Source organism: Lontra canadensis, unplaced genomic scaffold (genome assembly GCF_010015895.1).
Source record: "Lontra canadensis isolate GAN:19392208 unplaced genomic scaffold, GSC_riverotter_1.0 scaffold1, whole genome shotgun sequence".
Taxonomy (NCBI): Eukaryota; Metazoa; Chordata; class Mammalia; order Carnivora; family Mustelidae; genus Lontra; species Lontra canadensis.
The window spans coordinates 85,814,854-85,842,076 of NW_022630995.1; the positions used below are offsets into that span (position 1 = coordinate 85,814,854).

A 27,223-nucleotide genomic window follows, 5' to 3' on the forward strand; every position below is an offset into this window, starting at 1 on the left:
TCACTCTCCCTGTGTCAAATAAACAAAATCTTTTTAAAAAAATACCTTTCTCGTAGAAAGGATCTGTTAGCTCTCTTTTCCAACTGAATCCATACATACTTGAAACACACAGAAGTGTAACACAAGAAACGTATAGCAGTGTAAATCAATGTTGGGTAGAATTACCTTAAGTATAATTTTAATGCTTTGTGCTCTCATTTATATCAGTTTATATCAATACATAACAGAGTGATGAGCACTATATTTGTTTTTCTTTTTTTGAATTTGTGTACCAAAAACCCAAGAAAGTTCTTCGTTTTCTTGCTAAGAATAATGTGAAAAATAAGTAAAGATGTCCTTTAAGAGAAATATCTAATTACTGAAAGAGAGGCAGAGTCCTATTTAATTACTTGATCTCTGCCCTAGGCCTATAATACCTTAACATTTCCAATGCTCACCTAAATTTTATAATGACATATGTTTTTCTGAACATTTTACTATATGTAACTAACAAAAGTTTTACTATTGCTTATAAAAGTTTTTTTTTAAGTTTTTATTTCAGTCACTCAGTGCTTATCATGACCAGTGCATTCCTTAATCCCCATCACCTACTTCATCTATCCCCCCACATGCCTCTCCTCTGATAACCACCAGTTTGTTCTCTATAGTTAAGAATGTTTTCTTGGTTTGTCATTCTCTCTCTCTTTTCCCTTTGCTCATTTGTTTTGTTCCTTAAGTTCCCTAGATAAAGTAAAATCATTTGGTGTTTTTCTTCCTCTGACTAACTTATTTCACTTGGCATTATAGTACCTAGCTTGATTTATATCATTGCAAATAGCAAGATTTCCTTCTTTTTTATGGCTGAATAATATTCTTGTGTGTGTGTCTGTGTGTGTGTGTCTGTGTGTGTGTGTATGTGTGTGTGTACACCGCATCTTCCTTATCCGTTCGTCAATGGATGGATGCTTTAGCTGCTTCCATGTCTTGGCCATTGTAAACAATGCTGCTATAAACATCAGGGTGCATGTATCCCTTGGAATTAGTGTTTTTGTATTCCTTGGATAAATACCCAGTAGTGCCATTGCTGGATCATAGGGAACTTATTTTTTTCACTTTTTGAGGAATCTCATACTGTTTTCCAGAGTGGCTGCTCCAGGGTGCATTTCCACCAACAGTGCATGAGGATTCCTTATCCTACACATTGTCAGCAGCACCTGTTGTTTCTTGTGTTTTTTTAATTTTAGCTGTTCTGACAGGTATGAGGTAATATCTCATTGTAGTTTTGATTTGCATATTCTTGATGATAAATGGTGATGAACATCTTTCATATGTTAGTCATCTGTATGTCTTCTATGGAAAATCATCTGTTCATGTCTTCTCATTTTTTAATTAGATTATTTGTTTTTTGGGTGTTGAGTTTTATAAGTTCTTTATGTATGTTGGATACTCTTTATTGCTCAACTCATTTGCAATGTGTTCTTCCATTCCCTAGGTTGCTTTTTAAGTTTTGTTGTTTCCTTTGCCGTGCAAAAGTTTTTATTTTGATGAAGGCCCAATAGTTTATTTTTGCTTTTGTTTCACTTGCCTTAGGGGACCTGCCTAGAAAAAAATTTGCTATGGCCAATGCCAAAGAAATTCTTGCATATGCTTTTTTTCTAGCATTTTTATGGTTTCAGGTCTCACATTTAGGTCTTTCATCCATTTTGAATTTATTTTTGTGTATGGTGTAAGAAAGTGGTCCAATTTCATTCTTTTGTATGTAGCTGACCAGTTTTCCCAATACCATTTTTTGAAGAGACTATCTCTTTCCTATTAGATATACTTTCCTTCTCTGTCAAAGATTAGTTGACTATATAATTGTAGGATTTTATTCTGGGTTTTCGATCCCATTAATATATATGTCTATTTTTGTGCCATACCATACTGTTTTGATTATTACAGCTCTGTGGTATAACCTGTCCAGAACTGTGATGCATCCAGCTTTGCTTTGCTTTTTCAAGATTTCTTTCATTATTCAGTGAGAAAGAAATATTTCACTATTCATACAAATTTTAGGATTATTTGTTCTATTTCTGTGAAAAATGCTATTGGTATTTTGATGGGGATAGCATTGAATCTATAGACTACTTTGGGTAGTATGGACATTTTAACAATATTTGTTCTTCCAGTCTGTAAGCATGGAATATCCACTTCTTTGTGTCACCTTCAATTTCTTTTATCAGTGTTTTTTCATTTTCAGCGTACAGGTCTTTCACCTCTTTGGTTAGGTTTATTCCTAGGTATCTTATTATTTTGGGTGCAATTGTAAATGGGATTGTTTTCTTAATTTCACCTTTTGATTTATTATTTGTGTATAGAAATGTGACAGATTTCTGTACATCGATTTTTGTATTCTACAACTTTACTGAATTTATTCTAGCAGTTTTTTGTGAAATATTTAGGATTTTGTATACATAGGACCATATTATCTACAAATAGTAGTTTCACTTCTTCCTTACAGATTTAGATGCCATTTATTTTTTTTGTTATCTGACTGCTGTGGCTAGAACTTCCAGTACTCTGTTGAATATAAGTGGTGAGTCATCCTTGTCTTGTTTCTGACCTTAGGAGAAAGGTTGTCAGTTTTTCCCCATTAAGGATGATGTTAGCTGTGGGTTTATCATATATGGCCTTTATTATGTTGCGGTATGTTCCTTCTAACCTACTTTGTTGAGGGTTTTTATCATGAATGGATGTTATGTCCATTGAAATGATCATATGGTTCTTACCCCTATTTTTTTAAAGATTTACTTATTTTAAAAGAGTATGGACGTACACGAGCAGGGGAATAGCAGTTGCGGTGGAGAGAATCTCAAAGCTGACTTCCCACTGAGGGCAGAGCCCAAAATGGGGCTCAGTGTCATGACCCTAAGGAGATGATCTGAGCTGAAATCAAGAGTTGGACTCTCAACCAATTGAGACATCCAGGCACCCCATCATTTCTTTTTTTTTTTTTATAAATGTGGTATATTATGTTTATTGATTTGTGAATGTTGAACCATCCTCGCACCCCAAGAATAAATCCCATTTGATCATGATAAATGATTTTTTTTCATGTATTCTTAGATTCAGTTTGCTAGTATTTTGTTGAGGATTTTTGCTTCTATGTCCATCAGAGTTATTAGCCTGTAGTTCTCCTTTTTAGGGCTTTACCTGGTTTTGGTATATCAGGGTGATGTTGGTCTCATGGAATGAATTTGGAAGTTTTTCCTTCTTTTTTTTATTTTTTTGGAACAGTTTGAGAAGAATAGGTACTAACTTTTTAAATGTTTGGTAGAATTCATCTGTGAAGGCATCTGGACCTGGACTGTTGTTTGTTGGGAGTTTTTTGATTACTGATTCCATTTCTTTGCTGGTAATTGGTATGTTGAAATTTTCTGTTTTTTTCCTTTTTCTGTTTTGATAGGTTATATGTTTCTAGGAATTTAATTATTTCTCCTAGATTGTCCAATTTGTTGGCTTTAGTTTTTCATAATACTCTTTTATGATTATATTTCTGTGGTGTTGGTTGTTACATCTCCTCTCTCATTTGTGATTTTATTTATTTGGGTCCTTCCTTTTTTTTTTCTTGACAAATATGGCTAGAAGTTTATCAATTTATTGATTTTTTTCAGAGGACCAGTTCCTGATTTCATTGATCTGTTCTGTTTTTTTTTTTTTTAGTTTCTGTATCATGTCTGCTCTAATCTTTATTGTTGCCCTCCTTCTGCTGGTTTTAGGATTTTCTTTTTCTTTCTTTCTTTCTTTCTTTTTTTGGTCCATATGCCACTGGTTTATTCATTTGAGCTTATCATTCCATTTCTGTTTTTCTAAGTGACAATTTAAAATAGCAACAAAGTAATATCCTCTTTTGGCTTAGGAGAACAAGAGACTTCAACATTAATTCAGTAAACTCAGTTTTTTCTTGTTCTTTTTCTAGCTTCATTATGTGTAAGGTTAGGTTGTTTATTTGAGATTTTTCTTGCTTCTTGAGGTAGGCCTATATTGCTATAAACTTCCCTCTTATAACCTTGTTTGCTGAATCCCAAAGGTTTTGAGCCATTATGTTTTCAATTTTATCTGTTTCCATTTACTTTTGTGTTTCTTCTTTTATTTCCTGGTTGACCCATTCATTGTTTAATAGCACATTATTTAATTTCCATGTGTATGTGGTCTTTCCAGAGTTTTCCTTGTGGTTGATCTGTAGTCTCATAGCACTGTGGTCAGAAAAGATACATGGTATAATAACTTCTATCTTTTTTAATTTGTTGAGGCTTATTTTGTGGCCTAATATGTGATCTGTTCTGTAGGATGTCCCATGTGCACTTGAAAAGAATGTGTATTCTGTTTTAGGATGGCATGTTCTGAACATATCTGTTAAATCCATCTGGTTGAAGGTGTCATTCAAAGCCATGGTTTATTTTTGATTTTCTGTTTAGATGATCTGCCCATTGATATAAGTGGGGTGTTAAAGTTCCCTACCATTATTGTATTATTATCGATTAGTTCCCTTATATCTGTTATTAGCTGTTTTATGCCCTTGGGTGTCCCATGTTGGGTGAACAAATATTTACAATTGTTATATCTTCTTGTTGGATTGTCCCCTTTATTATTGTATATTGTTCTTGTTACAATGTCTGCCTTAAAGTCTAATTGCCCAATATGAGTATTGCTACTCTGGCTTTCTTTTCACCTTCCCAATCTTTAACAAGCTTTAAGCCCTTAAAGCCTTTAAAAACAGTCTGTAAGTCTTTCTTTTTTTAATATTTTATTTATTTGACAGAGAGAGAAACAACAAGAGAGGGCATGCAAGCAGGGGGGGTGAGAAAGAGAGAGGCGGGCTTCCCACTGAGCAGGGGAGCCCGATGCAGGGCATGCTTACCATGATGCAGGATCCTGGGATCATGACCTGAGCTGAAGGCAGATGCTTAATTACTGAGCCACCAGGCACCCCAACAGTCTTTCTGTTGGTATACAATGAGAAAAGAAATAAGTCAGGAAATTTCACCTCCTCACCTCCATCTCTTACCCTTATGCAATGATGGCAAAAATCTGGTCCACTCTTAAATGTTAGATTTGATGACAGTTAATTTGTCAGTTAAGAAAAAGGAGAGTTTTAAATCATTTGGTATTTTTGAGTTGAGGGTGGGACTGGAGTAATGGTATCTCTACAGATACAGGGATATTGGTAGAGGGGAAATGATGAATTCGTTACAGAGAATATGAGGTGAGGTTGAAAGAGATGTTTAAGTGGGAGTACTCAAACATTTCTTCTCATTCCTCCTGATGAGTTATTGTGTACGAAAAAGGTGTGTGAGTTGAAACATATTAAATAATGAATTTCTTTTACAGTTTCCACCATCATGACCCACAGTATTTTAAAGCTCTAAGCAGTGCCTTTCATCCACAGGAGTGGATACAAGGAAGATATTGATATTCTGAGTCTAAGATTGCATGGCCTAGCCCCACTGGTCTCTTTAAGAGGTTTTGTGGGGGGACTTTCCATGGCTTCCATACAGCTACAATTCTATCTATTCTATAAAGTTGTGCTCTGTGGAGTCATGCCATATAGCACGGTGCCACTCCAGGAAAAATAGGTACATACCAAACATATGAAAGAGACAACTGAACACAATGTTCTAAAAACATAAAAGGTAAAAGGAAAATAATTTCAGGCATCATTGGTATAAATAGTTGACAGGGATGAAGTAGCTGAAAAATAAGAAGAGTAACACACACCTGTTGTCTGTCATAGGCCAAAGAGGTTGGAGGAGTTGAGACATGATAATAGTTGAATCATAATAATCTATATTCTTCACATGTCTAGATCTGAATCAGTTAACCATTCTTTGGAGTAAACTATTTGGAAGTGAGGACTTCTCTGATACCACTTTAGGAATGGAAGATAGGAGCACCTGGGTGGCTCAATTAAGCGTCTAACTCTTGATCTTGGCTTAGGTCATGGGATCATGGGATTGAGCCCTGCTTTGGGCTCTACAATGGGCATGGAGCCTGCTTAAGATTCTCTCTCTTTCTCCCCCTACCCCTCCCCCCAAGTCATGCACACAGGTGTGTGCATGCATGCACGCTCTCTCTCTCTAAAAAAAAAAAAAGGAATGCAAGATAAACACCCAGAGAGCTTTTTATCTGTTGCAGTTCATGGATTGTGAATATGTATGTGTCCTTTTTAGAAAAGCTTGAGCTTAATTGTTTTAGAACATGTTAAACTTCAGTTGTGCCCCAAATTCTATGTGTAGTAATGAAAGTTAACATTTTATAGAACGTGGGGGAACATGAGTTCTCTTATTCTCTGTATGTAGGTTACCTGTTGGAAGGAAGTTAAATTATTAATTATGTAAACATACTCCATTTTGGTACAAGATATATCATTTAGAGAAGAAATTGGCCCTATACGTGGAGAACTAGACCTCTGATCCTTTATTCTACTTTTTTTTACTTTGTATGCGTGTGTATGACATTTGAAAGCCGAATTCTTATCAGCATCTGCCAACTTGACTAGCCAAGGGATATTCCATGACAGCTTAGCCATTCCGAGCTTCTTTCCCTGATAAAGTAATTTCTTCCCTTCCTCTTCAACAATTTTGATCTCTTGTTCTTATTTAACAGCCAGACTAATATGACTACTCCACTCTAAGCAGTTTTTCAGAGTTGGCTGAGCTATCAAATAAGAATCAATGTAGTTACTTGTTTTTTAAAATACAGAAATTCATAAACAAACCTAGGTCTAATAATTTAAAAAATTGGTTGCAGTCTTAAAAAAGAAAAGAAGCTTCCCTGGCAGCTATAGCTGAACTGTCTTACCTCAGACCTATACAATGTGATGTTTTTGGAGGTAAGTTGTTTTTTTCCTTGCAAAACCTGCCAAGAAAAATGATTTAACAGGTTCAGCTTGTAGAAATCAGTTTCTAGAGTGATATGTATTACAGTAGTTCAAAAGGAAAGAATTGAGTTATACTTTTAAAATAGGACAATAGTCAAAACTAAATATAGGCGTACCTCCTTTTATAGTGTACTGCTTTATTGTCTCCCAAGATACTGTGTTTTTTACAAATTAAAGGTTTATGGCAACCATCAAGATCTGTCAATGCCATTTGTCCAACAGCATTTGCTCACTTCGTGTCTCTTGTTATATTTTGGCAATTCTCACAATATTTCAAACTTTTTCATTATTACTGTATTTGTTATGGTGATCTGTGATTTTTGATCTTTGATGTTATTATTGTAATTGTTCTGGGCCACCACAAAGTGTGCCCATATAAGACCACAGACCGAATCGATAAATGTTGTGTGTGTTCTGACTGCTCCACCTACCAGCCATTCCTCTGCACCCCCCACCTCTCTATATCTCTCTCTTTCCCTCTCTGTCCCCTCAGGCCTTCCTATTCTACAAGTCACAACAATTTGAAATTAGGCTAATAACCCTGCAGTGGCCTCCAAGTGTTCAAGTGAAAGGAAATGTCACACATCTCTCACTTTAAATCAAAAGTTAGAAATGATTAAGCTTAGTAAGCCATGTTGAAACCCAAGACAGGGTGAAAGTTAGACCTCTGACACAAAACAGTTAACCAAGTTGCAAATGCTAAAGGAGTAGTCCTAAAAGGAAATGAAAAGTGCTACTCCAGTGAACACACAAATGGTAAGAAAGTGAAACAGCCTTATTGCTGATATGGGGAAAGTTTCAGTGGTCTGAATAGAAGATCAAAGCAGCCACAACATTCCCTTAAGACAAAGCCTAATCCAGAGCAAGGTCCTCACTCTCTTCAGTTCTCTGGGGGCTGACAGAGGTGAGGAAGCCACAGAAAAGTTTGAAGCTAGCAGAGGTTGGTTCATAGGTTTAAGGAAAGAAGTCATTTCCATGACATAAAATTCCAAGGTGAGGCAGCAAGTACTGATACAGAAGCTACAACAAGTTATCCAGAAGATCTAGCTCAGATCATTAATGAAGGTGGCTATCCTAAGAAACAGGCTTTCAATGTAGATGAAACAGCCTTCTATTGGAAGAAGATGCCATTTAGAACTTTACTAACCAGAGAGGAAAAGTCAATGCCTGGCTTCAAGTTTCAAATGCCAGACCTACATTCTTGTTAGGGGCTAATGCAGCTAGTGACTCTAAGTTGAAACTAGTGTTCATTTACCATTCTAAAAATCCCAAGGCCTTTAATTTTTTTTTTTTTTTTGGCATGTTTGTTTGTTGTTTATTTATTTATTTATTTATATTCTGTTAGTCACCATACAGTACATCATTAGTTTTTGATGTAGTGTTCCATTATTCATTGTTTGTGTATAACACCCATGCTCAATGTAATCCATGCCCTCCTTAGTACCCATCACCAGGCTCACCCTTCCCCCCACCCCCTCCCTTCTAAAACCCTAAGTTTGTTTTCCAGTGTCCATAGCCTCTCATGGTTCATCTCCCACTCCAATTTCTCCCCCTCTTCATTTTTCCCTTCCTTCTCCTAATGTCCTCCATGCTATCCCTTATGTTCCACAAATAAGTGAAACCATATGATAATAGATTTTCTCTGCTTGACTTATTTCACTAGCATAATCTCCTCCAGTCCCACCCATCTTGATGCAAAAGTTGGGTATTCATCCTTTCCGATGGCTGAGTAATATTCCATTGTGTATATGGACCACATCTCTTTTATCCATTCATCTGTTGAAGGGCATCTCGGCTCTTTCCACAGTTCGACTGTTATGGGCATTGCTACTATGAACATTGGGGTACATATGGCCCTTCTTTTCACTACATCTGTATCTTTGGGGTAAATACTCAGTAGTGCAATTGCAAGGTCATAGGGTAGCTCTATTTTTAATTTTTTGAGGAATCTCCACACTGTTTTCCAAAGTGGCTGCACCAGCTTGCATTCCCACCAACACGATAAGAGGGTTCCACTTTCTCTACAACTTCTCCAACATTTGTTGTTTCTTGCCTTGTCAATTTTTGCCATTCCATCTTTTGTGTGTCTTCTTTGGAGAAGTGTCTGTTCATGTCTTCTGCCCATTTTTTATTTGGTTATTTGGGTTTTGGGTGTTGAGTTTGAGAAGTTCTTTATAGATCTTGGCTATCAGTCCTTTGTCTGTAGTGTCATTTGCAAATATCTTCTTCCATTCTGTGGGTTGCTTCTTTGTTTTGTTGACTGTTTCCTTTGCTATGCAGAAGCATTTTCTCTTGATGAAGTCCCGAAAGCCCATTTTCTCTTTCATTTCCCTTGCCTTTAGAAACATGTCCTGAAAGGAGTTGCTGTGGCCAGTGTCAAAGAGGTTACTGCCTATGTTCTCCTCTAGGATTTTGATGGATTCCTTTCTCACATTGAGGTCTTTCATCCATATTGAGTTTATTTTTATGTATGATGTAAGAGAATGGTCGAGTTTCATTCTTCTGTATATAACTGTACAATTTTCCCAGTACCATTTATTGAAGAGACTGTCTTTTTTTCATTGGATATTTTTTCCTGCTTTGTCGAAGATTAATTGACCAGAGAGTTGAGAGTCCATATCTGGGCTCTCTATTCTGTTCCACTGATCTATGTGTCTGTTTTTGTGCCAGTACCATACAGCTTTGTAATATAGCTTGAAATCAGGCAACGTGATGCCGCCACCTTTGTTTTTCTTTTTCAACATTTCCATGGTGATTTGGGTTTTTTTATGGTTCCATACAAATTTTAGGATTTGTTCCAGCACTTTGAAAACTACAGTTGGTATTTTGATCTGGATGGTGTTGGAAGTATAGATTGCTCTCGGCAGCATAGACATTTTAATAATGTTTATTCTCTCGATCCATGAGCATGGAATGTTTTTCCATCTTTTTAAGATGGAAAGATAGTAAGATAATTGCCTTATTCAATTTTTTTCATGAGTGTTCTGTAGTTCCTAGAGTATAGATCCTTTACTTCTTTGGTTAGGTTTATTCCAAGGTATCTTATGGGTTTTCGTGCTATTGTAAATAGAATTGATTCTCTAATTTCTCTTTCTACAGTTTCATTGGTAGTGTATAACAAAGCAATGATTTCTGTGCATTGGTTTTGTATCCTGTCACATTATTGAATTGTTTTATGAGTTCTTATAATTTGGGGATGGAATCTTTTGGATTTTCCACATAAAGTATCATGTCATCTGGAAGAGAGAGAGTTTGACTTCTTTGCCAATTTGAATATCTTTTATTTCTTTTTGTTGTGATTGCTGTTGCTAGGACTTCTAGTACTATTTTGAGCAGTAGTGGCAAGAGGGGGCATCCTTGTGTTCCTGATCTCAACGGTAAGACTGTCAGCTTTTCCCCATTGGGAATAATATTTTTTCATATCGTTTTTTCATAGATGGATTTTTCATAGATCGGGTTTTTCATAGATAGATTTTATTAAGTTGAGGAACATTCCCTCTATCCCTATACTGTGAAGAGTTTTAATCAGGAAAGGATTCTGTATTTTGTCAAATGTCTTTTCTGTGTCAATTGAGAGGACCATGTGGTTCTTGTCTCTTCTCTTATTTATGTGTTCTGTCACATTGATTGATTTAAGAATGTTGAACCACCCTTGCATTCCAGGGATAAATCCTACCTGGTCATGATGGATAATCCTTTTAAGGTACTGTTGGATTATATTAGCTAGAATGTTGTTGAGAATTTTGGCTTCCATATTCATCAGGGATATTGGTCTGAAATTCTCCTTTTTGATGGGGTCTTTGCCTGGTTTGGGGATCAAAGTAATGCTGGCTTCATAGAAGGAGTCTGGAAGTTTTTCTTCATTTCCATTTTTTTAAACAGCTTCAGGAGAAGAGCTATTATGTCTTCTTCAAATGTTTGGTGGAATTCCCCAGGGAATCCGTCAGGCCCTGGACTATTGTTTTTTGGGAGGTTTTTGATCACTGCTTCAATCTCGTTACTGGTTATGGGTCTATTCAGGTTGTCAGTTTCTTCCTGTTTCAGTCTTGGTCATGTGTAGGTTTCTAGGAATACATCCATTTCTTTCAGTTTGCTTAATTTGTTGTCATACAGCTGTTGATAATAATTTCTGATAATTGTTTCTATTTCCTTGGTGTTAGCCATGATCTCTCTCCTTTCATTCATAATTTTATTAATTTGGGTCCTTTCTCTTTTCTTTTAGATTTGTCTAGCCAGTGGTTTATCTATCTTATTAATTCTTTCAGAGAACCAGCTTCTAGTTTCATTGATGCGTTCTTCTGTATCTCTGGTTTCTAATTCATTGATCTCTGCTCCAATCTTTTTTTTTTTTAAGATTATTTATTTATTTGACAGACAGATCACAAGTAGGCAGAGAGGCAGGCAGAGAGAGAGAGGAGGAAGCAGGCTCCCTGCTGAGCAGAGAGCCCCATGTGGGACTCGATCCCAGGACACTGGGATCATGACCTGAGCTGAAGGCAGAGGCTTTAACCCACTGAGCCACCCAGGCGCTCCAATCTCTGCTCTAATCTTAATTATTTCCCATCTCATGCATGAGTCAGGTTTAATTTGTTGTTGATTCTCCAGTTCCTTAAGGTGTAAAGATATTTTGTCTGTTTGGGGTTTTTCTATTTTTTTTTGAGTGAGGCTTGGATGGCTAGGTATTTCCCTCTTAGAACTGCCTTTGCCATATCCCATAGATTTTGGATCAATGTGTCTTCATTGTCATCGGTTTCCATGAATTGTTTATGTTCTTTGATTTCCAGATTGACCCAAACATTCTTGAGCAGGATGGTCTTTAGCTTCCAAGTGTTTGAGTTTCTTCCAAACTTTTTCTTGTGATTGAGTTCCAGTTTCAAAGCATTGTGGTCTAAGAATATGCAGGGAACAATCTCAGTCTTTCGATATCAGTTGAGACCTGAATTGTGACCCAGTTTGTGGTCATTCTAGAGAAAGTTCCATGTGCCCTCGAGAAAAATGAGTATTCTGTTGTTTTAGGGTGGAATGTTCTGTATATATCTGTGAGGTCCATTGGTCCAGTGTATCATTCAAAGCTCTTGTTTTTTTGTTGATTTTCTGCTTAGATGATCTGTCTGTTGCTGAGAGTGGAGTGTTGAGGTCTCCTAAAAATTAATGTATTATTATCAATATGTCTCTTTATTTTGGTTAACAGTTGGCTTATGTAGTTCGCATCTCCCATGTTGGGGGCATAGATATTTACAATTGTTAGATCTTCTTGTTGGATAGACCCTTTAAGAATGATATAGTGTCCTTCTGTATCTCTAACTAAGTCTTTAGCCTAAAATTGAATTTGTCTGATATGAGAATAGCTATCCTAGTTTTCTTTTGAGGCCTGTTGGCATGAAAGATAGTTCTTCATCCCTTCACTTTCAGTCTAGATGTATCTTTAGGTTCAAAATAAGTCTCTTGAAGATAGCATATGGATGGATCCTATCTTTTTATCCAATCTTCAACCATTCAGTTTTATGGGAGCATTTAGACCATTCATATTTAGAGTGATTATTGAAAGATAAGATTTTATTGTTAATGTTTCTGAAGTCCTTATTTCTATAGATTATCTGTATATTTCTGTTCTATATCACTCTTGGGGTCTTTCTCCTTTTATAAAACCCCCCTTAATATTTCTTGCAAGACTGGCTTAGTGGTCACATTCTTTCTGTTTCTGCCAGTCCTAGAAGCTCCTTGCCAGATAAAGAATTCTTGGCTGCATATTCTTCTCATTTAGTACTCTGAATATGTCTTGACAGCCCTTTCTGGCTTACCAGATCTCTGTGGTCAGGTCTGACATTATTCTGATGTTTTTCCCTCTGTACCTAAGGAATTTCTTCCCCCAAATTCCCTTAAAATGGTTTCCTTGGTCCTAAGATTTGCGAGTTTTACTATTACATGCCTTGGGGTTGATCTGGTCTCCTTGATCTTGGGAAGGAGTCTCTCTCCCTCTAGGACACAAATGCTTATTTCATTCTCCAGATTAGGGAAGTTCTCAGCTATGATTTGGTCAGCTATATCTTCTAGTCCTCTCTCTCTCTCCACCCCCTCAGGGATCCCTATAATTGTGACACTGGAATGTTTCATGGCATCATTTATTTCTCTAAATCTGTTTTCATGGATTTTAAGCTGTTTGTTACAGGCCTCCTATTGCTCCTTATTTTCTATCAGTTTGTCTTCAATATTGCTAATTCGTTCTTCTGCCTCATTTACCCTGTTAGAGTATCTAGATTATATTGTATCTCATTGATAGCATTTTAAAGTTCTGCCAGATCCACTCTTATTTCTGTCCTTAGGGAATATATGTTGCCATTAATAGTTTTCTCCAGCCTGACTAGTGTCTTCATAACTGCTACCCCGAAGTGTATTTCTGACATCTTGCTTAGATCTATATCCATTAGATCTGCAGGAGAGGCCGTTGTCTCTGGGTCTTTTCTTTGTTGGGTGTTCCTCCTCCCAGTCATTCTGTTGAGTTGTGGTTGAGGGGAGATGTACAGCTGAAAATATCATCCACAATCCAAGCAATGTGCACCCTGTGAAGGTTCGGAGCAATCAGAAGACACCACCAAAAAGAAAAAGAAAAAAACAAACCCAGCCAAAATGAGACCCAAGAGTAAGATTTATAAAATACAAAACAAAAACAAACAAAAAGAGTTACAAAACAACAACAACAACAAAAAAGGAACCCAAAATTAGAGGGGGGGGGGTAGTGTCGAGAAGATGGCTACAATCCCTCTATATGGGTAAGGAAGGGTATTTCAGTTCTTCCTGGGTGTATCTTGTTCTTTTTGTTAGAGAACTCTATTTCCCAGAGATACAGGAAAATTAAAATGGGTATGTATATAAAGGTAGTATTGAATGGGGAAAAAAGCTTATATCTATATAAGCTTATATTAAAGTTTATTTCTCTCTCTCTCTATATATATATATATACATAAAGATATAAAAGAAAAACGTTTATGGAAAAGTTCAAGTTAAAAAGTTACTATGGAATATGTTGTATTAAACATCTAGTTGAAATGATAAGGAGGTAAAAAACAACAACCAACAAACATGGAAAGAATTTAAAAAAATTAAAAATAAAGAGAAAAGTTGTATCTAAGAAATATACAGGCTGTGAGGCAATACCAGGAGCTTTGTTTTCCCCTGGTGTTGGGGTTTTACAGTTTTATGGGGACCCTATGGTTGTTGTCCTCTTGTTCTATAAGCTTGGCTGCTGGGAGAGGGGCCTGGCACATTGTTTCTCAGTCCTGCTTGGGCGGAGTTGGTCTGCCCGCCCCCCCCCCCGCCCCATCAAGGGACTGGGTTCCACTGAAACCAGTTCTTTGGGCTTTTGTTCTCTGGAGGCTTCTCATGCCTTTTCAGAGAGTCCAGAGCAAAGTAAACTGCACTCCACCTCAGGGAGAAACCACAGTCTGCTCCTCTCTGAATCCTCCAGAACACACAGACTCCCCCTCTGCAAGTGCCATTGAATACTGCAGCCTCCCACAGGCAGTGCACACCCCCAGCAACCCTCTCAGTTGTTGACCGAGGCCCCCACTTGTCTCTGTACCCCGTGCCACCAAAACTGAGAGTGATCCTGGTCCAAGCAAGCCCCCTTGGTGGCTGCCGTTCCCAGGACCATGGGCTCCAATCCCGGCTGGGTCCTCTTGGCTGCAGCGGCACCCAGCCACCAGCCCCAGGGATCACTGACTCAAGTCCCTCCTTGATTGGCAGTGATGGCTGCAGCCAGTCCCTGGACCATGGGCTTAGGTCTATACCTGCAACCAACCAGTCCCCAGCATTTGTCCCTTAAGCCCCTTTGTTCTGTTTGAGCCCTGTTATCAGTCCCTTCCAGTCTTGCAGCCTCTGGTCTCCAAGCTATTGTGGGTCCCCAAGTGCAGGGCACATTTGTACTGGTGTATTACTTTCCAGTGGCTTGCTTCTGGTGGCTCCCTCCCTCTTCTGTTTATCCTCTGATATCTGTCTGCACAATCCCAGCTACATCTTGTGTACCTCTTGACTGATGATCCTCTGCCCCCGTGGAGATCCAGACATGTATAATCTTACATCTCAGGCTGATTTCATGGGTGTTCAGGGTGGCTTGGTAGATTTCTGGCTAAATTCAGGGACCGGTTGTAAAGCAGTCCCCCACTTCTCTGCCATCTTGGTGTAACTCCCCAAAGCATTTAAGAATTATGCTAAATCTACTCTACCTGTGGTCTATAAATGGAGCAACAAAGTCTAAATGTAAAATGTTTACAACATAGTTTTACCAAATATTTCAAGCCTATTGCTGAGAATTGCTGCTCAGAAAAAAAGATTTGTTTTGAAATATGACTGCTTATTGACAGTGCAGCTGTTCATGCAAGAGCTCTGATGGAAACGTACAATGAGATGCATGTTGTTTTCATGCCTGCTAATACAAGATCCATTGTGTAGCCCATGGATCGAGGATTCATTTCAGCTTCCAAGTCTTATTATTTAAGAAATACATTTTTAAAGGCTAGAGCTGCCATAGCTAGTGAATCTTCTGATAGACCTGGGCAAATTGAAAATGATCCAATATAAGAATTTTTCATCTACAATTAAAAATCTGTTGTTTATGTAGCCATCTTGAATCTTGAGATGGAATGGACCCTTGGTGAAGATGCTGTGAGGAATGTTGAAGTGACAGTAGGGGATTTAGAATATTACATAAATTTAGTTGATAGAGCAGCAGCAGGGTTTGAGAAAATTGACTTCAATTTGGAAAAAGTTCTGTGGGCAAAATGCTATTTGACAGCATCACATGCTACAGAAAAATCATTCATGAAAGAGTCAGTAGATATAGCAAACTTTTTTATTGTTTTAAGTAGTTGCCACAACTACCCCAGTTTTCAGCAGCCATCACCCTGATTAATCAGCAGTCATCAGAATTGAGGCTTGACCCTACACCAGTGAAAAGATTATGACTTGTGCTCTATATTATGTAGCTACTTAAAACAGCATAGCAACCTATTATCATCCTCATTTCACAGGCTGGGAAACATAACCAGAGTTAAGTCTTAAAGTACTCTTACAAAGAACTTTTCCTCTATGAGCTTAGGTGCTTGAGGAGCCTGTGAATTAACTGACAGCAGATTAATATGAAAGTTTGGGGAGTACTCCTTGAACAACCAGGAGTAGGGGTTTGTATATCAGGAAAAGGGGAAGGGAGAAATAGGACTTCTGTGTGAAATACACATGGCACCTTCTGATGTTTGATTACGCAGTGGCCCATCTGGGTGCTGAACATTTGTTTCCTTCCTGGCTGGAAGCTGGCACCAAGGGGTATATGGCACCTTCTTTTCAGAAAGTTCTGCCTTTAACCAGATAAGGACAACTCAGAAAAGGCTTCTTTCTTCATCTTGCTATATCTCAGATGTCTTCAGTTTCAAGTAATCTTTATGCCATTCTGGTGGGTTATGCGTCCCTTCATTTGGGGCTACACATAGCTAACGCAAAATAAGAAATGCTATTCAGCTGCTGCTGGTATCTTTGAACTCGAAAGGGCCTAGAACCCACACCCCTGAAAAGGAGGCTTCAGCTGCCTGGTGGCTCTGGGGAAGGGGTGCACAGTGAAGTTTATGTTGGAAATTCTATGAGAATTGCAAACTGCATTTGGCCGATGCTCTGGAAAGGAACTGCTATTGTCAGAAGGAAGCGGCATTTCTAAGGCAATCCAGAGCCACAAGCGTATGGAAAGCCCGGAGGAGGCAGACAGAAAGGGCTGGTCCCCTCTTCCTGCTCCAGCCTTGCAGTCTGTTCCTGGAGCCTCGAGGGAGTGAGCTGGCAAAGCAGAGGCTGGTTGGATGGGTCCCAGCTCCAGTATTGGAGGAGGGGAGGAAGAGCGTGGAGGGTGGCACTGAGAGACATGCACATTCTTACGCCTCACTCCAGGCCTGATGAATCAGAAATGCTGAGGATGCTGCTCAACAATTTTGTGTTAAGAAGCACCCCCAGGTGATTAAGGTACAAGCAAGTTAGAGAGCCAGTAAACTATAACACTGAGCTTCCAATCTCTTCATTTGCTGATTTTCAAACTTGCTAATGATTGGTTCTTTAAGAATGAGAAAGTGCTACTTTTCAGAATCTAGCTGTGATCCCCCTCTGCTAATAGGACAAATTCAAATTATATAAGACTTTGGTTTCCTTATGAATTAATTGGAATGATACTCCTGCTTAGAGTTTTTAAAAACTCTTTTTAAGTTATGACAGTATCTTTTGAGCAATAAAATGTAAAAACAGTATTTGTGTATAGTTTAGTATTGTAATAAAAACTGCAAAGTGAGACACTGAATCATATCTAAGTTCTGTAATTGTGGTATTAGGTGGAATTTAAGCATGAGTGATAGCTATTAACCATAAATAATAGCATTATTTTCAGACATCTGAGCCAGTTTTTCTCCTTTCCCTTAAGTGCCTCATTCACCCTAGGAATAGTGTAAAGTGTTTCTCGTAGAGGAAAGTTTAACCTTCACCACAAGCATATGCATACACTAAAACACAAATCCAAAAATGACCCTAAAAACTCATCCTTTCTCCTTTCCTATCTATATATGCCAATCCTTTGAAATAAAAAACTAAACAGTGACTAAAGAACTGAGTTAATAGTAGGATACTATGCATTCGTTCACTAAAGATTACTGATACTACATATACTATTTTGCAGGCTCTGTTCTAAGCACTAAGGAAACATTAGTGAACAAAGTGAAATTTCTACATCTGGAGCTTATATTCGAATGAGTAAGATACAAATAATAAATGAGTAAATAATATATAAGTTGGCGGTAGGTGATAAGAAAAATGTAGTGGTACATGGAGAAGGAGTGACTGTTCTTGCTATATTGTGCATTAATTTCTGTATGCCCCATACCTAGCCCTACATAAATTTTTGTTGAATGAACAAATGTACTAAGACATCTCTATAGTAGCTTCTGTCTCTTTGGTACAGTGTTAACACTGTAGTGAGATTTATCTAAACATTATGGCTGTGAATTCTGAAAAGTGAGAGTAGTAGCATTAAAGATTAGAATAGTGGAAATAAAAATCAAATTTCTGGCACTCAACCAAAGTGAAAGGGAAGACCAAGAAAGATCATACAAGAGAACCAAAAGGAAAAGGCTAGCAGATCTGTACTTTTTCTCCTTCTCCTACTCCTTTTCTTTCCTTCCTTCCTTCCTTCTACCTCTTTCTCATTTCTTCTTTCTCCTTACTTCTTCTCTTTTCTTCTTTTTTTTTTTCTTCTTCTTTTTCTTCCAGGGAATACTTTATTCAAACCCATCAGAGAAATGGACAACTTGGGTCTGTAACAAAGCATTGTGTTTTAAAGCATAGTTCAGTGATTGTATATGAGAATATACACTGCTACATAGAAATTAACTGATCAGAGCACAACTTTTCAGTGTTCAAAACAGAATAAGCTTCCCTATAAAAGCAGCACCTTTGTGACATTAACTTTAATATTCCTCTTGTTCTTCTTCCCCCCCTCTCCTTCCAACGAATCCACACCAACTTCCTCATAATCCTTCTCAAGGGCAGTCATGTACTCACAGGCCTCAGAAAACTCTCTTTCCTCTCTGCCCTCACCAATACCAGTGAACAAAGGCACTCTTGGCATACATCAGGCTATACTTGTGGTCCAGGCGAGCTCAGGTCTTGGCAATGGCTGTGGTGTTGTTCAGCATACACACAGCTCACTGTACTTTAAGCAGGTTTCCAGGTACCACAGCGGGAGGCTGATAATTAATGCCAAATTTGAAACCAGTGGAGGACCAATCCACACACTGGATGGTATGCTTGGTCTTGATGGTGGCAGTGGCAGCATTGACATCTTTGGGAACCGTATTGCTGTGGTACAATAGTCAGCAAGACATGAATTTACTATGGCAAGTGTCATATTTCATCATCTGGTTGACTGGCTCAAAGCATGCAATGGTGTTACAAAAACCTGTTCATGGTAGGTTTTCTCAACAGAGATGACATGGGCATATGTGGCCAAGAAGTGGATACAGAGATACGGCACCGATTTGGTCTGGAATTCTGTCACATCAACATTCAGGGCTCCATCAAAACTGGGGGAAGTTGTGATGGAGGCAACAATTTGACCTATCAACCGGTTTAGGTTAGTGTAGACTGGGCATTCAATGTCAAGATTTCTCCAGCAGATGATAGCCTTATGGGGTTTCCCTTGTATGTTATTGTTTTCTTTTCCTGCTTGTAAAATTCTATATCACTAATTTTTGCCATTTTAATTACTATGTGTCTTTGTGTGGACCTTCTTAATTTGCTTTTGTTAAAGGTTCTCTGTGACTCCTGGATCTGGATTTCTGTTACCTTCCTCAGATTCAGGAAGTTTTCAGCTATTACTTCTTCAAATAAATTCTCTGCCCTCTGTTCTCACTTCTTCTGGGACATCTACATGAATGTTAAAATGCTTGATAGTATTGCTAAGTTCCCTGTATTCATTTTCTGTTAATACTTTTTCTCCCTCCTGTTCAGCTTGATTGCTTTCCATTACTCTGTCCTCCAGGTTGCTTATCCATTCTTCTGCTTCCTCTAGTCTATTTATTCCATCTAGTGTATTTTTAGTTTCAGTTCTTCTGTTCATCTCTGATTGGTTCTTTCATATGTTTTTTATCTCTTGAGGGTCTCATTGAGGTCCCCTACTCTTTTCTCAAGTCCAGTATCTTTATGACCATTACTTTAAACTCTCTATCACACATATTTCTTATCTCTGTTTCATTTAGTTTCTTGCTGTGATTTTGGCCTATCCTTTCATTTGGAACGTATTCCTCTGTCTCCTCATTTTGTCTGACTTCCTGAATCTATCTATGTGTTTTGAAATTCAGTTATGTCTCCTGCTCTTGAAAGTAGTGGCCTTTTGAAGAAAAGGTCCTGGAGGGCCCTGTTCACCAGAACTTACTCTTTAGGGGTGTCTCTTATGTGTATTTCAGTGTGCCCTGCTGTTGTAATTGAGCTGCTTTTGCAATAGTATAAGCATGGCTCTCTCCTTCTGTTGTGGGGGCAGAGTTTGGTCCCTATGTTGTTGCGCCAGTCTGGGGCTGCCTTGGGCTTGAGTTGAGTCAGACCAGGCATTTGCCAGAGGTGTGATAGCATCAGACTGCTGGGTGCTGTCCTTCTGTTTCCCAGGGATTTATCAGAGGTGCAATAGCATCAAACTGCTGGGTACTTCTTGTGTTAGCTAGGTGTGGGTTGGGATGAGACGAGCTTATGGTCCTCCTACTCCACCATTTTCCCTGGAAGTTGCTGTTATTATTATTATTTGTATTGCTAAGCCCAGTTAATGGGAATTTTTTTAAATTAACCCAATATTATATGCTCAATTAATTTATGACAAAGGAGGCAAGAATATACAATGGAGAAAGACAGTCTCTTCAATAAATGGTGCTAGGAAAATGGAGAGCTACATGTCAAAGAATAAAATTGGACCACTTTTTAACACTATATACAAAAACTCAAAATGGATTAAAGACCTAAATGGGAAGGAGTGCCTGGGTGGTTCAGTCGGTTAAGCATCCAACTCTTGATTTCGGCTCAGGTTGTGATCTCAGTATTGTGAGGTTAAGCCCTGAGTCAGGCTCCATGCTCAGGGGAGTCTGCTTCTTTCCCTGTCCCTGCCTCTCTCCTTCTGCCACCCCCATTCCCCCAACCCTGCACACACAGACTCTCTCCCAAATAAATAAATCTTTAACAACATAAAAAAAAGACTTAAGTGGAAGTTTGTTTTAATACTAAAAAAGTGAGAAGATAAACTCAACCCTCCAATGATCATATCTGCAACATTAACCAGGTTTTCCAAACCACTTAACTTAAGCCTTTCTATCTACTACTTTGAACTAAGGGCAGGCTCAAGCTTTCTGTAAGAGAGGAGAAAGCTTTTTTCACATAAGCTCTTTAAACCCAAGTGGTGCCAGAAAATGCCACAGAGTACCACAAAAATATATAGTTAATCTTTCCATACCTGTGTTTTATGAAATAATAAAATGAAATTAGTGTAAGCTGTTTCTAGTCCTTATATCTATAATTTTCCCCCTTCTAGTAAGTTCATAATTAAATCAACAGTCTCTATAGTCAAGTCTTGGTAAAGATTTTAAGTTATTGTTTGGGGGAAGCATTTTCTGCACCCATTATAACATTTCTTTTGTTAGAAATAGAATTTATGGTGGTGAAATCTAACATTGTATCAGGAAAAAGATTGGATAGTTTCTATAGAAATAGCTTCTGTAACGATTTCAAAACAAAATCCCAAAGACAGTGTATTAATGTAGAGATATGCATAGAGATATATTTATACACTAATAAAATATGCTTTATAAATTAATCTCAAGTCTGAGCCAGACAGGAAAGGATGGAAAGCCTGAATTCTATACCCACACAATCAACAGTCTGTGGAAACTGGGAACCATGCCATTGGTCTCCAACTTAGAACAGTTGGGAAATGACACATTCTTTATGAAGCACTCATCCAGGAAATGAGTGGGTCAAAAAGCACACCAGTAAAAGGTCCATAAACCTGTTTTATGAATGAAGCATGAAGTGTACTATTTCTAAGCCATAGGACCTTTACGAGTATATAATAATTTTTCATTCTGCAGTTTTGTCATGTTAATATATATATATATAGATATATATAGATATATATATCTATATATATACACACACAGAATTGTAACAGGAAGAAAATGTCAGCCTTCAGAATATTGTCCCATGCCATTTCATATTTATAATCATTTTTCCCATATGTGCTCTCATTCTAAGAACATATCTTCCCACCTGCCCCCCACCAAAATATGAAATGATACAAACACAAAAAACAATGCAAGCTTAAACTAATCAAATTTATTCATTCTACCCATGAAAAGTAATTACATATGTACATAAAATCATTAACACACAGAACAAGAGAAATCTGATTAGACACACAATACAGAAAATAAATGTGAAAATTAAAAATAGCATACTTTAGTTATTAAATTTATACTGTACTTTCTACTTATTTATAGCAGCATCTGTAAGATCCATCTATTTGTTAATAGTTAACTAGCAGCAAAATTTTAAAAATTACACAAATTCAGTAGATAGTTCCCTCCACTGTTTTATTCATACAGAATTTATCACATTAACCAAACAAAACCACTTCTATTTCCTGAAGAAAAAGGTAGGAAAAGATTTCTTAAGTAACCAGTTTCCCCCCCCCACCCCCGAGAAGAAGAAAGGGTGGAAAAAGGAAGGTGAAGGAAATTTACATGCCATTACCAAAAGATAAATTCTCAACGGATTGACCAATTATGGGTGGATTTTGTGGGGTCTCGGTGTATGTGTTAGTGAATGAAGCTATGTTAACTTTATTTTCTGACTTTATATTGCAGTTGAAAAATATGTGGAAGTTTCCAGGAGGCCTGTCAGAGCCTGGAGAAGATATTGGTCTGTATACCTTACATATTTTTAATTGGCTTGGAAATGTTCAGAAATTTATGTTTACTTTGTTTGCTCTATAGCTGAAAATAAGATTTTAAATTTTCTAATGGGTTTAGACTGAGACATTTCAGAGAAGTTACTTCAGGGCTAATATAAAGTTAGCAGCAAAACTTGTAATATTACAACTTATCTCAATAGTATAAAAAATACCATTAGGAGCATACCACTTATTTTGCTTAGGGTTGCTTCTAGAGTAATGTGTTTGAAAATAAAAAGCTTTGTATATACATTAGTAAGGTTTAGCATTAAGGGTGATTTTGGATATGACTAATATTGTTCCTGGAATTAAACTATAAGAAAACACAAATTCTTGACCATTTCACCACACAAGAATGAATAGTAACTTTTAAATGAACTTCAAAATAAGTATTTATAAACTCAGTTATAGAGCAGTAGTGACTTAATTCCCCTCTATAAAAATATTATCTGCTATTTATTTTAAATAGTCAGGAAGCCAAAACGTAATAAAATGTCTCATACAAGTGAGTCTCAACTGAGAGTTCCTTAAAGCAACTTCCTGAGCTCAGTATTTCAAACAGAAATGTGACATAAGCTAAGAACTCTGTTACTGAATCTACCATAAACAGAAGAAAGAATAAAAATGGAGTTTTCCCACCTATTCCTGACCTGTGACTGGGTCAAATGCAGTCTGCATCATAATAAATCAATAGATGCCTCATTTGGTATCACTGTAATTTTCCATGATTTTTCCTCTATATGCATGTCCCCTATTTAGCCAACATTTATATATAAAGGCAAATTCCTAAGTTATCTTTAAATATTTTATTTAAAAACATATATATATTTGAAACTTCATTTTTTAAAAATGTCACACAGATTAAAATGCCCTATACACAGTACATAGCCAACTCCTAACAAACCATAAGTAAATTTACTACAATGAGATATATCCATAGCAAATTTTGGTTTTCAGGTACTTATGGATCTTCTGCTTAGAGTCCCTTGCTTGGGTCTTCTGTAGAAAGAAGATTTCGTGATGGTACAAGTGCTAAAGAGAGGGCCATTTATTTTGGAACACCTAATTAATCTCACACTACCCTTATGTGATATATGAGAGTGTGTGTGAGCTAATTAATTTATGTCTTACATCGTTACCCAATCTATATTAGGCAAAAATGAGGCTACAGAAGGTGTTTAGCTTCCTCCTCTGCATCTTGCCATCTCAAAAAGTCAGTTGACTTTTTCCTTTTGAGTTTTTACAGATTTTGTGAATTTTCAAGATACTTACATTTTAATGCAAATGAAGAAGCACATTTCCAAGCCAAGTATGCGTAGTTTTAGTTTTAAGTATATTCCAGAACTCTTCAAGTCCAGATTAAAAAAAAAAGTGAACTCTGAATTAAGCCATGAGGAGTTATAAGAAAAGCAGCCACTGGCATTCCTTGTATTGTGTAGGAGTATTATTAATTAACTAATAAAATCCTGAAACAGCTAGAAATGATAACTGACAATAGAGTTCTGAAAAATTATGTCTGTCTATATTAGAGCATTTCCGTCTTACAACACAATCGATTATTCTTAAGGATAAAGTCAAATTACCCAATAATTATCAAAATTATTTTCTTTAAACTCCGTATTTAGGAAAGTATGTAATATACTTTAGGAATACAGCCATCACAAATGTGCACACATTCATATTAGCTCTTAAGTAGTAAACACTAGTTAACTGAGAAACACATTTGTTTGGAATCCTTCATTCTTTGATAATACTAGGTAAATGAAACACTCTTGTCCATAGTGCTTGAAAAAACTAAGGGGGTCATATACAAAACAGAATGCAATCTTCGGGCTTTAATATAATACCCTAATAGTACGAAAGTATCTACAAGGTTAAAAATAGAGAAATTGCCTTCCTAAAAAAAATTCACTACCATTGACAGGAAGAGAATCTCCTGCATGGTCAAAGGACCATGAAGCAGTGGGGGCTGCAAGAGCTCATCAGTGCACCAGAATCAGAGGGAAACACCAGGAAAACCCACAAGCTGCACAGTCTTTCCTATTTTCTTTCAACCTAATCCTATTGTTAAATATTACAAAATAGAAATAACAAAATAAATTCCATTTCACTGTCCTGTAACTAAACAAAACACTGTGTGTGACATATTTAAACATAGCTCTCAATCGGCAAAAATAAAAACAAAACCCTCTTGGTTCTTTAAACATATAAAACAGTAAATGTTATTTCAGCTCAGCTTACAGTACATGAAAATAAAAGTACAACAGAATAAAGCAGTTTATCGGCATAAAATTTTTTTTTTTAATTCTTGGCAAAAAAGCCTTGGGGTAAAGATTTCCATCTTGAGGTGGAAGGAGTCACTCATACGCTGATTAGAAAAGCACTTATCTACTCATTCAGTTTTTAGTCCAGTCAATGATATGCTGGTTCAAATTAAATTGATCAAACTACCGAGGCAGTGCTAAGGTGACTGCTTAGTAGGGTAGATCCACTCACTAGTCTGTCCTGTGCCTCCATGATACATAAAAAGGCTAGATTCCAAATGAAATGCCAGACTTTGGATTAGTGGTACTAAGAGTTTAACAGAACCCCCATGGTTATTTTTCAAGGTGTTAAAAAAATAAACATTTAAACAATAGCTAAGGGAAATCAGCAAATTTAAGACTAGTACCACAATCTCAGATTTATTAATTAAATCTAACAGATTTAATAACAAACATATATTGTATTCCAAGCTGAAAATTATTTTTCTTATTAAGAAAGGTTTTCCTTTTATTCACATACATTCTTTCATATTTTTAGTTTAAAACAGTAAGTTCTAACCATGTTTAATCTATGGCAAACCTCAAGGGAAGGGGAAGTCAGCATGTAGTTCAAAATGGCAGACAAATGTCTTATATTTTAGAACACTTTGCTTCCTGTGCATATTTCCAGAGCTGTTTCTTAGTGGGTCGGGGGGAGACACACCCACAAGCATATGTAGGCAATTAAGACAATCTATAGTCAGAATATGTGGAAATTGAGATTTTTTTCCTTGACTTCCCCTTCCTTGCCTATTCTTCACCAGTAGGACTACTGAGAAGGCAAATATAATTTTCTATTTGACAAACAAGGACACAGAAGCATTGAATAGAGGTCTTTGAACAAAAATCTATGCCTGTGGCAATTGTGAAATTGGAAAGCTTCTAGCAAACTGAGCAAAGAAAGCAGTTTTTTAAAGAATTTCTCATGACCACTCTGGGAGACAGTGACAGAACATCCCAGACAGAACATCGAGAAAGCCCATTTAGGGGGTTCTTCTGGAGATTTAGGAAAAGCAACCACAAAAATGTTAATGGCAACCAAAATCCTGCCCCAGAAATTTGCATAATATTGAAAAGAACCAACCTTATAAAATGTGAAACCCTTGTTGTATTATAAAATTCTGTAAATTACAAGTTTGTTTTTTTTTTTTTTTTAACGCTTTTGATAAAATAGTTCTTTGGAATCTCAAGGAACAAAGGAAATGCCAAAAGTTAGCATACTGGGATTCTGCTGACAGGATAACTAGGGAAGCATAACAGAATGGTTATAAATGAAACTGCTCTAGGATGTCAGAGGCTTGACAGCCCCACCCAGGATCACCGGGAAGGATTTGAACTGTTCACAGCTCAATACATTCTGCAGCTCTACAGACTCGTGAGGAAGAATGAATCACTTTTTCTCAATACTGATATGTATAAGTTTGGGCGGTTTTGATGTATGACCACAAACAGGATAATAATGAAGAAATATGTGGGAATATTAACTGGAGGAAACTGTGTGTTCAATTTTTGGGAAATAGAGCCAGAAGAAGTTAAAAATGTGACTCCCAAAGTATACAGGTGGGTAAGCCTACACATAGCAGCCAAAGAAATATTCGATATTTCAAAAGCTTCTAAGATGTACACTGGTAAGAAAATACTTTGGTGTTTCAGGATGTCCAGAAGGCAAAGGGTGTATGTTGAACACTTTCTTAGGATGGTTTTTTGCTTCTCAACCTTTAGATAATGCTACTTTATTTGAAAATCTTTGATGATTAAAATTCTAAAAATGTGATTCTTACTGATTTGTACATCTTTCTTTTATGTAGGAGACACAGCAGTTCGAGAAGTTTTTGAAGAGACTGGTATAAGATCAGAATTCAGGTCCCTCCTGAGCATTCGGCAACAGCATACCAATCCTGGAGCTTTTGGGAAGTCAGATATGTATATCATCTGTCGCTTAAAGCCACATTCATTCACCATAGATTTTTGCCAGCATGAATGCTTAAGGTGTGAATGGATGGATCTCAGTGACCTGGTCAAGACTGAAAATACAACTCCCATCACCAGCAGAGTTGCTAGGCTGCTGCTCTATGGGTACAGAGAAGGGTTTGACAAGATTGATTTCACCATGGAAGAACTTCCGGCAGTTTACACAGGCTTGTTCTATAAACTCTATCACAAGGATCTGCCAGCCAATTACAGAACTATGACAGGAATGGATTAAATCCATAGTTACATGTTTTTAAAAATTTTAAGTAAATTGCACATGCAGAATAACGTGTGCCATACAATAAAAAGTAGTGGACATTTGGGGTTAACTAAATATCTGACTTTAATATTCTAATGTTTATAATTTTCATAAGAAAACTTGTTTGATGAAAACATGCAAATTTTAAAAGCCTCTTTTCCAAGGAAGCAAATGTATGAAAAAGATTGTAGCACTAAGTAAGCTTCAGTGGATAAAGGAAAATGCAATACAAAAGGTGGAAGTCTATACATTTTCCGGGAATTTTTGTTGCTTTTCTTTAGTAAGGC

General features: G+C 37.1%; 1 protein-coding gene and 1 pseudogene across 2 annotated transcripts in view; one reads left to right on the forward strand and one right to left on the reverse strand.

Moving 5' to 3' along the window:
• Positions 1-27,182, forward strand: part of NUDT6 (nudix hydrolase 6) — a 43,502-nt gene extending 16,320 nt beyond the window's left edge. The window contains exons 1-3 of one of the 2 annotated variants that reach the window (XM_032858238.1): positions 6,832-6,850; positions 22,318-22,372; positions 26,515-27,182. In XM_032858238.1, the coding sequence (XP_032714129.1) occupies positions 6,839-6,850; positions 22,318-22,372; positions 26,515-26,912 (465 nt within the window). In that variant the 5' untranslated portion in view covers positions 6,832-6,838 and the 3' untranslated portion in view covers positions 26,913-27,182. Of the gene's footprint in view, positions 1-6,831; positions 6,851-22,317; positions 22,373-26,514 lie in introns of those variants that run through there. The other variant, XM_032858228.1, reaches the window with a different exon arrangement.
• On the reverse strand, positions 18,385-21,354 carry LOC116871324 (annotated as a pseudogene).
• Positions 27,183-27,223: the final 41 nt, after the last annotated feature.